Source organism: Mus caroli, chromosome 15, assembly GCF_900094665.2.
Source record: "Mus caroli chromosome 15, CAROLI_EIJ_v1.1, whole genome shotgun sequence".
NCBI classification, from domain to species: Eukaryota; Metazoa; Chordata; class Mammalia; order Rodentia; family Muridae; genus Mus; species Mus caroli.
In genome coordinates this window covers 38,947,752-38,960,813 of record NC_034584.1, presented here as the reverse complement: position 1 = coordinate 38,960,813, position 13,062 = coordinate 38,947,752, and the positions used below count along the sequence as shown (strand labels likewise).

The window sequence follows — 13,062 nt, the reverse complement described above, 5'->3', positions numbered from 1 at the left end:
CTTTGTTGGGTCTTTGTGTGGTTTAGGTATCAGAGTAATTGTGGCTTCATAAAATGAATTGGGTAGAGAGCCTTCTGTTTCTATTTTGTGGAATAGTTTGAAGAGAATTGGAATTAGGGTTTTTTTGAAGGTCTGATAGAACTCTGCACTAAACCCATCAGATCCTGGGCTTCCTTTTGTTGGGAGAGTATTAATGACTCCTTCTATTTCTATTTCTTTTTTTTTTTTTCCATTTTCTTTTTTTTTTTAATTACGTATTTTCTTCATTTACATTTCCAATGCTATCCCAAAAGTCCCCCATACCCTCCCCCATACCCTCCCCACCCACTTCCACTTCTTGGTCCTAGCATTCTCCTGTACCGAGGTATATAAAGTTTGTAAGAACAATGGGCCTCTCTTTCCACTGATGGCTGACTAAGCCATCTTCTGATACATACGCAGCTAGAGACACAAGCTCCGGGGGTACTGGTTAGTTCATAATGTTGTTCCACCTATAGGGTTGCAGACTCCTTTAGTTCCTTGGGTACTTCCTCTATTGGGTATCTCCCCCCATTGGGGGCCCTGTGATCCATCTAATAGCTGACTGTGAGCATACACTTCTGTGTTTGCTAGGCCCTGGCATAGCCTCACAAGAGACAGCTAAATCAGGGTCCTTTCAGCAAAATCTTACTAGTGTATGCAATGGTGTCAGCGTTTGGAGGCTGATTTTGGGATGGATCCCCGGGTATGGCAGTCTCTAGATGGTCCATCCTTTCATCTCAGCTCCAAACTTTGTCTCTGTACCTCCTTCCATAGGTGTTTTGTTTCCAATTCTAAGAAGGGTAAAGTGTCCACACTTTGGGCTTCGTTCTTCCTGAGTTTCACATGTTTTGCAAATTGTATCTTACCTGCTTCTATTTCTTTAGGGGATATGGGACTGTTTAGATCATTGATCTTATCCTGATTTAACTTTGGTACCTGGTATCTGTCTAGAAAATTGTCCATTTCGTCCAGGTTTTCCAGTTTTGTTGAGTATAGCCTTTTGTAGTAGGATCTGATGATGTTTTGGATTTCCTCAGGTTCTGTTGTTATGTCTCCTTTTTCATTTCTGATTTTGTTAATTAGAAATTAATTAACTGTCCCTGTTCCCTCTAGCTAGTCTGGCTGAGGTCTTATCTATCTTGTTGATTTTCTCAAAGAACCAGCTCCTGGTTTGGTTGATTCTTTGTATAGTTATTTTTGTTTCCACTTGGTTGATTTCAGCCCTGAGTTTGATTATTTCTGGCATTCAACTCCTCTTGGGCGAATTTGCTTCCTTTTGTTCTAGAGCTTTTAGTTTGCTGTCAAGCTGCTAATGTATGCTCTCTCTAGTTTCTTTTTGGTGGCACACAGACCAATGAGTTTTCCTCTTAGAAATGCTTTCATTGTGTTCCATAAGTTTGGATATATTGTGGTTTCATTTTCATTAAACTCATTAAACTTTCATAGTCCGTGGTGATCTGATAGGATACATGGGATTGTTTCAATATTTTTGTATCTGTTGAGGCCTGTTTTGTGACCTATTATATGGTCAATTTTGGAGAAGGTACCATGAGCTGCTGAGAAGAAGGTATATCCTTTTGTTTTAGGATAAAACGTTCTGTAGATATCTGTTAAATCCATTTGTTTCACAACTTCTATTAGTTTCACTGTGTCTCTGTTTAGTTTTTTTTTTCCCCCCCCAGGATCTTTCCATTGATGAAGGTAGGGTGTTGAAGTCTCCCACTATTATTGTGTGAGGTGCAATGTGTGCTTTGAGCTTTATTAAAGTTTCTTTAATGAATGTGGTTGCCCTTGCATTTGGAGCATAGATTTTCAGAATTGAGAGTACATCTTGGTAGATTTTTCCTTTGATGAGTATGAAGTGCCTCTCCTTGTCTTTTTGGTAACTTTGGGTTGATAGTTGATTTTATTTGATATTAGGATGGCTACTCAAGCTTGTTTCTTGGGACCATTTGCTTGGAAAATTGTTTTCCAGCTTTTTACTCTGAGGTAGTGTCTGTCTTTTTCCCTGAGGTGGGTTTCCTGTATGCAGCAATATGTTGTGTCCTGTTTATGTAGGCAGTCTGCCAGTCTATGTCTTTTTATTGGGGAACTGAGTCCATTGATATTAAGAGATAATAAGGAAAAGTAATTGTTGCTTATGTTATTTTTGTTGTTAGAGTTGGGATTCTGTTCTTGTGGCTATCTTCTTTTAGGTTTGTTGAAGGATTACTTTCTTGCTTTTTCTAAGGCATAGTTTCTCTCCTTGTGTTGGAGTTTTCCCTTTGTTGTCCTTTGATGGGCTGGATTTGTGGAAAGATATTGTGTGAATTTGGTTTTGTCATGGAATACTTTGATTTCTCCATCTATGGTAATTGAGAGTTTTGTTGGGTATAGTAGCCTGAGCTGGCATTTGTGTTTCTTAGTTTCTGTATAACATCTGTTCAGGATCTTCTGGCTTTTATTGTCTCTGGTGAGAAATCTGGTGTAATTCTAATAAGTCTGCCTTTTTATGTTACTTGATCTTTTTTCTTGACTGCTTTTAATATTCTATCTTTATTTAGTGCATTTGTTGTTCTGATTATTATGTGTTGGGAGGAATTTCTTTTCTGGTCCAGTCTATTTGGAGTTCTGTAGGCTTCTTGTATGTTCATGGGCATCTCTTTCTTTAGGTTAATGAAGTTCTCTTCTATAATTTTGTTGAAGATATTTATTGGCCCTTTAAGTTGAAAATCTTCATTCTCATCTATACCTATTATTCTTACGTTTGGTCTTCTCATTGTGTCCTGGATTTCCTGGATGTTTTGAGTTAGGATCTTTTTGCAGTTAGCATTTTCTTTTATTGTTGTGTCCATGTTTTCTATGGAATCTTCTGTACCTGAGATTCTCTCTTCCATCTCTTGTATTCTGTTGGTGATGCTCCCATCTATGCCTCCTGATTTCCTTCCTAGGGCTTCTCTCTCCAGATTTGCCTCCCTTTGGGTTTTCTTTATTTTTTCTACTTCCATTTTTAGATCTTGGATGGTTTTGTTCAATTCCTTTGCCTGTTTGGTTGTGTTTTCCTGTAATTTTTAAAGGGATTTTTGTCTTTCCTCTTTAAGGTCTTCTACCTGTTTAGCTGTGTACTCATGTATTTTTATAAGGGAGTTATTAATGTCCTTCTTAAAATCCTCTACCAGCATTATGAGATATGATTTTAAATCTGAATCTTGCTTTTCTGGTGTTTTGGGATATCCAGGATCCACTGTGGCGAGAGTACTGGGTTCTGATGGTGCAGAGTGGTCTTGGTTTCTATTAGTGAGATTCTTACATTTGCTTTTCATCATCTGGTAATCTCTGTGAGTGTGTGCTAGCCTCTGTCAGCTCTCCTGGGAGACCAGCTCTCTCTTGAGTCCTGGGGGTCAGAACACTGCCTGGAGGCAAACTCTCTGCTGGTAGGAAAGGTGCACAGAGGACTGAGGATCAGCTCTGCCTCCTGGCTGAGGATGAAGGACTGAAGGGACCCTGTCCAAGAAGATCTGTTGCTTCTGAGGCCATCAAGCTCTCCTGCTTGGACCTGCCTGAGAGAGACCCTCGATAGAAAATGGCGGTCTCATTTGAGTCCTCGAGATCAAAGCATTCCCTGTAGGCAAGTTCTCCTCTGGGGGGGTGGGGGGAGGGGGAGAGGGAAGGTGCCCAGAGGACTGAGGATCAGCTCCACCTCCTGGCTGAGGATGAAGCTTAATTCAAGTTCTTACACCAAAGCTCCTGATAGAGATTTTGAGGGACTCTCAAACCTCTCCCTAAAATTCATTTCAGCCCTTCATTGTCTTGTTTGCTTTCAACATTATTAACTTCCAAGCTTCCACAGAATAGTCTGTTAGGCATGGAACACGAACTGCTTTTCCAGCTGCAAGATCCAAGTTCCTTCTTCAAAACTGTCCCTGAAACTAATGTAGTCAAGCCTGTCACAGCAGGATCCCATTTTCTTACACCCATTTTTGTCTTGGTTAGTTTCTATTGCTGTGATAAACACCATGAACAAAGGCAATATGGGGATGAAAGGGCTTGCTTTGCTTCTGTATCCTGACCACAGTACACCGTGGACGAAAGAAGTCAAGCAGGAGCCATTGGAGGAAAGATGCTCACTGGTTTGCTTCCAGACTCATATTCAGCTACTTATACTTCCTGGCAGTAGTGTGGTGGCACCAACCACAGCAGGCTGGGCCCTTTCAATCAGTGGTCAGGAAAAGTTTCCACATACATGCCCACAAACCAATCTGTTGGTGGTAATTCCTCAATTGATGTTTCTTTCCAAGTACCTTTAGTTTCTGACAGTTGAAACCTACCCAAAACACTTAACCAAAATCTGTTATGCTTTGAATATAAAATGTCCCCCACAGGCCCATGGACTGAATGCTTTGTTTTTCTTTTGGGAGGTGTGAGAAAACTCTGAATGAGGAGCCTTCTGGGGAAGATAAGTCCCTGCCCCTTTCTGTCTGAGCTGAAGGGCCTTCTCCTTCACAGGTTTCTGACATCAGAATGTTCTGAGTGTGCAAGGCCAAGCCACCAAAGTGGTGGAAATGGAGGAGGAGCAGAAAATGCAGCAGATAAATGTGTCATTTTCACTAAATATGCTTTATGTCTGTGTATAAAACCTGCCTTTATTGGTGGATAAAATATGAAAGACAAAGTTTAGGCTTAGAACTGTTTTATGAAAACTGAATGTTAGAGTATATATGCTAGGGTCTTAGCCATGACTTTGACTTATTACCTTTTCTAAAACTCATGACCTCATAATTCATTATTCTGTGCATTTCCCTAGCCAGAGAGAGAGAGAGAGAGAGAGAGAGAGAGAGAGAGAGAGAGAGAGAGAGAGAGAGAGGATTGATAGGTAATGTCAAATGGAATTCTTATGGAACTAAAGAAGCCCTCAAGCATATTAATGGTAGAAACAACACTCCCATATTGTTAGTATCTTGGCCACAGTGCATCTCCACCAGACTGAACACTCCAAATCATACAGTGTGCAACAGTATTTAAGTCTTCAGCACAGCAACCAAGCTATGGCTCTATGGGCATTTCTGTGAAAGCCCAACTTTGATATAGGTAGCTGTCTAGAACATCTAAATTTTGAAGATTCAACAACAACAAAATTAGAGCAATGGAAAGTCACTGATTATCACTTAATTCTGGTGATTCTAGGCACAGTGCCACTTGTGCTTGTAATAAACATGGCCCCAGCTCCTATACTTAGAACTACTCTGCAGCAACATTGCAGCATGAGTGTGGACCCTACATGCCTTAGTTCTTTGCTTACTATTATCATTGTAAAACATGTCATTGACTGTCCAGTTCTGGGGTATTATATATGCTTTACACTGAGGAAAAATATATGGATTTTTTTTTGGTGGGAACAATAAAAACACTTTTATTTCATTTGTTAAGACTCCCTCGGGCTTGGGATGCAGCTAAGCAGTAAAACTTACTGTAAAGCATGCATGAGGCCACATGTTCATCCCCTGCACTACAATAAATGCTAGCTACTGAACTAAAATCTATTCCCCTCTCCTGTTATAAATCAGTGAAATCAAACTATTTTGGGAATTGTGTATGCTATTTAAATCAACCTCCTGAATCATGGAATTGGCTTCTGAGAACGATCGCAACCTGACATCTACACCTTATGATAGCAGCCTCTTAGTCAGTATCAGCACATTCTGACGTTCTCACATTAAGTTTTAATCCAACAACACTTTCATCTTCAACAAGCTGGTTGGCCTCTAAATTGGAATTGGGCCCAGTAAAATGTGATACTCATCTCAATTAAAGTGAGTCCCAGAGAGGATAAATGTGCAGGTGCCAGGGGCCCCCTTGTGGCTGATAAGTAGAGTAACCATAGGCACATATTGAATTTAATTGCCATAAATTTCTTATTTTTCTTATTGTTGATTCAGTTAAAAGACCATTTTAAGAATTCTCTGCTGAATACTGAAGACAGAAAACCAAATGGGATACACTTGAAGCCATAGAGGAGTTAAGAGGGTAAAAATGACTAGATTTCAACCTTCCTTGCTATGTACTATATAGTGATGTTAATTCTGGGAACCAAATTTGAATCCTTTGAAAGCATGCACCTATAAATGAACTCCCCTGCCCTAAAGACATCTTTTTTTTTTTTTAATGTGAATTTCACAGCAGCTAATACTATCTAGAAAATTCTGACAAGTATGTGATCTTTTTTCACACACAAGTATAGTAATTCATTCATTTACACACTAGAAAACACATATTTATAAAATTCTAGGTAAGCTAACATAAGTCTATATATTCTCATTACCCTATCAGTATTTAGGTCTATTAATTCTTGCCAGGCCACTATCCAAATAGTGAAACCAAGGCAATAGTCATTCTTATCTGCTACCCAGTATCTTATGATTAGTGAGATTAGAACCTGAATGATTTGATTGTACTTAACAGTTTCATTCAATGTCTGTTCAATGGTTTCTGCTCAATAGCAGAAAATATGTAGGATTTTATGAAGTCATATTAACACAAGCTAGGCTTCTGCAAAGGTTAGACATGTGCAGGCATATGTGTTTTACACACACACACACACACCACAGGATCAATTCCAACAGCAGCTATTGAGCAGCTGTCACAGTTCTCTTGTGTTGGGTGGAACTTTCTATCAAGTTATGTAAAGTCTTATATCCAGTTACCAACCAGTCCCTGGCTTGGCACTGCTTAACCAAATGATACACTTGTAATGCCTAAAGTGATTGTATAAATGATTTAGTTGGGTCTTCTTTCCCACTATAACAGAAGATACAGTGATGACTATACTGGCCCAGTGCAGGCATGGAACAAGTGTATTAAGTTTCCAACACTGAGTGTGAAAGGGTGGAGGTTTCAGTGTATTCCTACTTTACATAAATCAATGAAGCCAAAAGTGTTCACAAAGTTGATTTATTTACAAATACCAGTGATTCTAGATTCAATCTACAAGACATTTATAAGATGCCAAAGAGAAAGGTGGTAGGGGAGTCTTAGCATTGTTTTAAATCTAGGCTGTTATGGGCCCCAGAGGTGGCACACACCTGTCTTCCCAGCACTTGGGAGGTAGAGGTAGGAGGATCAGGTATTCAAGACTTACCTAGGCTACATAGCAAGTACAGAGAAAGCCTGGACTACATGTGACCCTGTCTCAAAACAAACCGGGGAAAAAAAAAAGGCCAAAAATACCATTAAAAACAAACAAACAAAAAAACCTCCAAAAACCGAATCTATGCTCTCACCTTAAATTTCTACAAAGCATTTTAAACTTGGTTATTTTTCTCATTGTCAAGGAATTTCCAAATGTCATTTTAAAAATCTTTTGGGATATTAAAATAACATCTTTATAAGCCTTCTCAGTTTGTTTCTATATACAGAATTATGAAGAACTACCCCTTATTTTTAATACTTTCTGTGTACCATGTAAGACTTTTTTTATAATTGGTAACAAAATGAAAATTGCTATCAATATTTTAGAACATTATGAAACTGAAACAAAATATTACTTTGGGCAAGATTTTGGGTGTACATATCTCAAGACCCAAATATATAGTTCTGTAAATGACTCAATGACATTTAAACTTATGACATTAAGTGTGGACGATGAACCCTTTTCTCAACTGTACCTATTTATTAGGACTTTTTTTATCATGTGCTCCTGTAGTGCTCACTCAGTTCAGTCACTGCCTTACCCATTCTTTCATAAATGAGAATCATACAATGAGTTTGTTCCCTCCCCTCCAGATGGACTAACATCCCTGTGCTCACAGCTCTCAGGATTCATGCTCAAGGCCAGTGTGAGGCCAGCTGACCGACGGAGGGGCAGCTTATCTCAAAAATCCAAAAAGAAATCAGTGACAAGGAATTGAAATCATGGGACTGTCAGAACATTTAAAAACTCAAGCTGAACTCAGAAGGGAAAGTAGTAACAACTTAAAGGGCTTCCTAGATGTTATGATTTTGAGAGGTACTAAGAGATGGAACAACTTTTTTTACAGACTGCAGAGATAGAAATACGTGCTAGATTTAGAGGGGCCTAGCTAGTATGCTGAGTTTGAATTTCATCCAGTATTGAAACATTTCAAGTAGGGGAACAAATGACCAGACTTGGATTTCATAAGGCCACATAGGCAGGGAAACGATGAGGAAGATAGTGGAGGCACAGAGGAGTCACTGCAATCACTTGGGCTTAGGAGGGCCAGAAATGATAATCCAAGTTTATAGCTGGCCCTCAACCAATCAGCAGCAGTAACACAAACACAAAACTAAGGATGTTTCACAAGTAATCTTGTTTTTTTCCCTCCGAAAAATAGCATTAATATTCATCTTGAGTCACTTGTGTCTGAGAGACCCCATGAATAAGGAATAACACACAGGTAGTTAATAGGGGAGAATCTTACTGTTAAAGTATGGTCATTTAAAGGTGTTTGTGAACTATCCAAGGAAGTAGACCCACTGGTGGTATATGGGCAGTGAGGCGAGAATTAAGTCTGGTTGTGAGAATGTTCAGCATATATCAATCTCTTGATATTTGAAACATGGCAGACTCACCTCCTGGGATTCAACCAGGGAAAACATATTATTAATCAGAGGACTCAGGAGAAAGTCCAACAAAACATTACTTAAAAGTTACATACAGCAAAATGTACTCCATAAAAAGCCAGAAAGGACTTCCAATGGTAGGAAGCAGTGTGAGGAGGGGGATGCAAAGTTCCAAGTGGAAGGATGGCCAACATAATCACTCTGCGTCAAAGGTCACACTGATAGACAAGAGTCCATTAGATCTGGTAATCCTGATTGATGTCAAGAGTAAAGCTAATTGGTAGAGATTATTTCCCATTAAAGTTCTTTCTTGACCTCAGTATATGGGGATGCAATTTAGAGATTCTGCTTTCAAAGTTCAGATGAGTAGAAAATGTGGTATTCAGTCAGCTTGGAAATGTTCTGTCTTCCACTAGATGGTAATTTCTTTGAAGCATAAGGAAGGCACATACAGATTAAGTAAGACCCAGTCCTAACACTCAGAATTTGTAACAAAGAAATAGACAACCTACAGTACAAAGATGGAGCATCACAGTTATCAAATGTGAGGAATCAAAAGAAGAACAAACCATTTCGTAGACAACCCAGAAAGGCGTCTCAGACGTTAGCACAGAGAATCACACATATAAATACTGGATTATAGTAATTGCTGGCATTTTTCTCTCAACATTTCTAGGCAATCAGTAATAAACAGAGTCCCATTTATTCCAAAATAAAAAAAATTGAAACTCATTCATGAGATATTTATTAAAATAACACATTTAGGGAAAAAAATCAATACAATGTATACATTACTGAAAACTGTATACCATCATACAAAAAAGGACTTTATTTTGGGAAATCAATTTCTAATTATGGCAAGTTTTACTTTCAGAAATAAATCCACAGACCAACACATTCTAATTCACCCTTAAAGACTGGCATGCTGAGCAAGGAATGTTCTTATTCTTTGTAGGAGTTCCTTCTTTACACTGTCAGGTACCAGGGCTGAAACAAAAATTAAACATCAATGTAAGAAGACTCCAATGATCACATGTGAATTTGACTTGACGTTTTATTAGAAACTACTACTACAGGGATTTCACAGAACTCTCATGGTTGAATTAAAAAATAAAGAGATAAAAATATCAGACTTGACATCTAATACCTAACTGCACAGCTCATCAAGCCTGGGGAGATTCTTTAAACTGGATATACACATGTCCATTGAAAATGCAACGGCACACTGATAACTCCGACTCAGACCACACTGACAGGTCACCTTGGGATTATCAACCTGACTGCCAAAGCATCAACAGAGCCAGCATCCATCTTTTCTTTAAAGATTTATCTATTTTATGTATATGAATACACTGTTGCTCTCTTCAGACACACCAGAAAAGGGTATCTGATCTCATTATAGATGGTTGTGAGCCACCACGTGGTTGCTGGAAATTGAACTCAGTACCTCTGGAAGAGCAGTCAGTGCTTTTAACCTCTAAGCCATCTCCCTGGCCTGGAGTGGGAAATAATTTTTATTGTATTGGGGGTAGGAAGGGGATTAAGGGTCACAGCCAGCCTTCTTGAGGTTATAGCTAAATGAATCCATGTATGTATATGAAAACTTATGAAACTTTTAAAACAGAGGCTATTAATTTGAGGTAAGGAGGGGCGCATGAGGTTAAGAGGGAAGAATGGCAAAGGTGGAAATGTAATAATCTCAAAGAAGGGTCAAGTTTACTGGATACCAATGGGCAAAGTACAAAATGAAAATGTTCAAAGAGAAACAGGATATCTAAACAATGTTAACAAATTAAAAATAGAAAAAGAAATCAGAGAAAACTAGCTTAAAGTATAAATTCATAAAATGAAGAAATATTTTTCCAGATCCATACTTGAAAAAAGTTATAAACAAGCTTTAAGAAAAAGGACCAAGGGGCTTTATAATTCCTTCTTCTCAACAGGAATTCATATGCTGTAGTCATCTCCACAAATTTATTTTATATTCAACTGATTTTGATTGTGGCTATGTGTAAAGACATCCTATAAATTCATCTAGTTTAGAAGCTTTCACTTCTAAGTCTTAAATATGCATCACTGTGAATTACCAAATTCTTAATTAGACAATCAAGAAGACAGTTTCATTTATTTTTAATAAGAAAAGAGATAGTAGGACAATGACTCAGGACTGGAATGTTGAATTATTAATATTTAGGTGGAATCAGGCCATATTTAATAAATCGTATAAGTGCTAGCTTTAGGTGGCACGTCCCTAAGATCCCATGTTAAAACTGATCTGCCTTACCAGTCATCAATCTAAGACCGTACACCACAAGTGCCGACTTACACCTATCACCTCAGCTCTTAGTCAGGACTGCTACACCAGTCCTCCAGGCAACTGCTCTTCAACTTCCCCCACAGGAACAACAACTCCTTAGAAAGGATTTTGGATAGGATTTTTTTCCCTACTAAACGCCTGATTCCTGACAGTTTGTGCTCCTTACCTCTGCCTTTTGGAGTGATTTCAGCCACCAAGTCATCAACAGTAACGTGTTCTAGTCCTTTTTCTTTAATTACCTCTTATGCAAAAGCAAAAAACAAATCATATCATTTAAAATCATTATCTGTAAGAAAGATTTTCATAGAGGAAGGGTTAAAATCATGTTTTTAGAGTATAGACTGGTCTTTAAATAAAAAGAGGAAACTTTTTTCTTTTTTTAATGAAAATTTATAGCCTCATAAATGTATTAATCTGCAGATTATAGAAGTCTGTTTATACTTCAGGTAAATAACTTAAGCAAACAAAGAGCTGTAATATTAGGGTATATTAGAACTGGATAGTGCCAAATCCATCTTTTCTAAAAAGCTGGAACTGAACAGAGCTTACTGTAATCACATTACCCTTAAATATATCAAGGAAACAAAATGTATTATTTGAGTCTACTTTATAACTTTATGGCCAAAATTAGGATGTAGAGCTACTGTGCTCATTTCTCTTCTCTAGCCCAGACCAAAGGAAATGATGAGGGAATACAATCAACATTTCTGGAACCCTGCTAGCTGCTTTACAACTTTAAATATCTATAAAGAACTCCTTGGTCAGAGGTGAGACAACCGAGGGATAAAGATTACTCATCTGTACCCGGTGGAAAGCCAACTGCAGTCTTGCAGGTTTGCATGATTTCAGCTTCCCTTTTATCAACATATCACATTGCTTTTTTATAGTTAATATAGACATAACCTATTACTTCCACTTGTAGAAAACATTGCAATATAAAGACAACTCATTAAAAATATCTAGAATTTCACTATACCAAAAGTTGAACCTGATAAAGGATTCAAAAAAGCATGTGCAATATCAACAATATCTACCAAAAAAAAAAAAAAAAAAAAAAAAAAAAAAAAACCCTTTATTTGTACATTTGCTATTTTAAGTTTAATTCCCTGACAACATTGTTACAAATGAGTTCCATCTATCAACAACCAATGCTCATTGCATTGAGGGAAATTATATCAGTATTACTAACATTACTTAAAAACAAAGGAGTCCATCATTTGATCTTAGAGGATCTTCAAAACTCGTGATAAACTTTTGCAAAATACATAAAAAATTCCTAAAAACTCAGGAGTTAAGTCTAAGGATATCATTGAGAAGAGAACTCTTACAATAGTATTCAATTTCCATTTGCTTAAAATGGCGTTTGAGGACTTACACTGTAGGATATGAACTATACTTTCTTTTTGTCTTTTTTTTTCCACCTGGAAAAAAAATCACATTTTAAAAAATATGGAACGCTTCACGAATTTGCGTGTCATCCTTGCGCAGGGGCCATGCTAATCTTCTCTGTATTGTTCTAATTTTAGTATATGTGCTGCCGACTTGAGCACTGAACTATCCTTTCCTATAACGGCTCCCAGAGCAACAGAAACAGCCTGCTTATCTAAGAGAAAGTGATTACCTTTACAGTGCGCCTTGAGCTGATCCTTCCAGCCGCACTCAATTAATTTAGCTCTCAGCAACTCTTTGAGGCTGTTTAAAAGGAAATGTTTTCAAATTAATAGAAGTAAGATACTTTAGCTAGGAATGTCTGAAGCAATGTACTAGTACAAACTGTTCAACTAAAACCTCCCTGCTTTCCATCCCCACACTTTAATTATGGTCTAATCCGGAGTCATTAGTTTTTTGATGTTACCAAAGTCAAATTTTGTCCTCACTTATCTTCAGGTTCCAATTCATTCACTAACTACAGTCTTTAGCTGCCCCACTTCCATACTGCAGCAATGACAAAGCTACTGTAATTTAATTAGCAGGATTTTCTTTTTTTTTTTCACACTGAAAATGCTGTACCCATTTGTGACACCAAGAAAATAATCTGCTACCCCTATTTGTGTAAACTAAAAGTCCTTAACAGAAATGACTTTTCAATTGAAATGTGTCACACTTTATAGAAAACAGACTGGGGCTGGTGAGATGGCTCAGTGGGTAAGAGCACCCGACTGCTCTTC

At 37.9% G+C, this 13,062-nt stretch overlaps 1 protein-coding gene and 1 non-coding gene across 3 annotated transcripts in view; both read right to left on the bottom strand.

Annotated features, from left to right (window-relative positions):
* Nucleotides 1–9,294: 9,294 nt before the first annotated feature.
* Eny2 (ENY2 transcription and export complex 2 subunit) overlaps nucleotides 9,295–13,062 on the bottom strand; it is a 7,835-nt gene continuing 4,067 nt past the window's right edge. For both annotated transcript variants that reach the window (XM_021182899.2, XM_021182898.2), the window contains exons 3-5: nucleotides 12,516–12,586; nucleotides 11,061–11,135; nucleotides 9,295–9,564 (exon numbers count right to left, since the gene is read on the bottom strand). In XM_021182899.2, coding sequence (XP_021038558.1) covers nucleotides 9,488–9,564; nucleotides 11,061–11,135; nucleotides 12,516–12,586 — 223 coding nt within the window. In that variant the 3' untranslated portion in view covers nucleotides 9,295–9,487. The remainder of the gene's footprint in view (nucleotides 9,565–11,060; nucleotides 11,136–12,515; nucleotides 12,587–13,062) is intronic.
* LOC115029522 lies at nucleotides 12,338–12,444 on the bottom strand. The gene has a single exon (XR_003835083.1). It is a non-coding gene; the product is annotated as a U6 spliceosomal RNA (small nuclear RNA).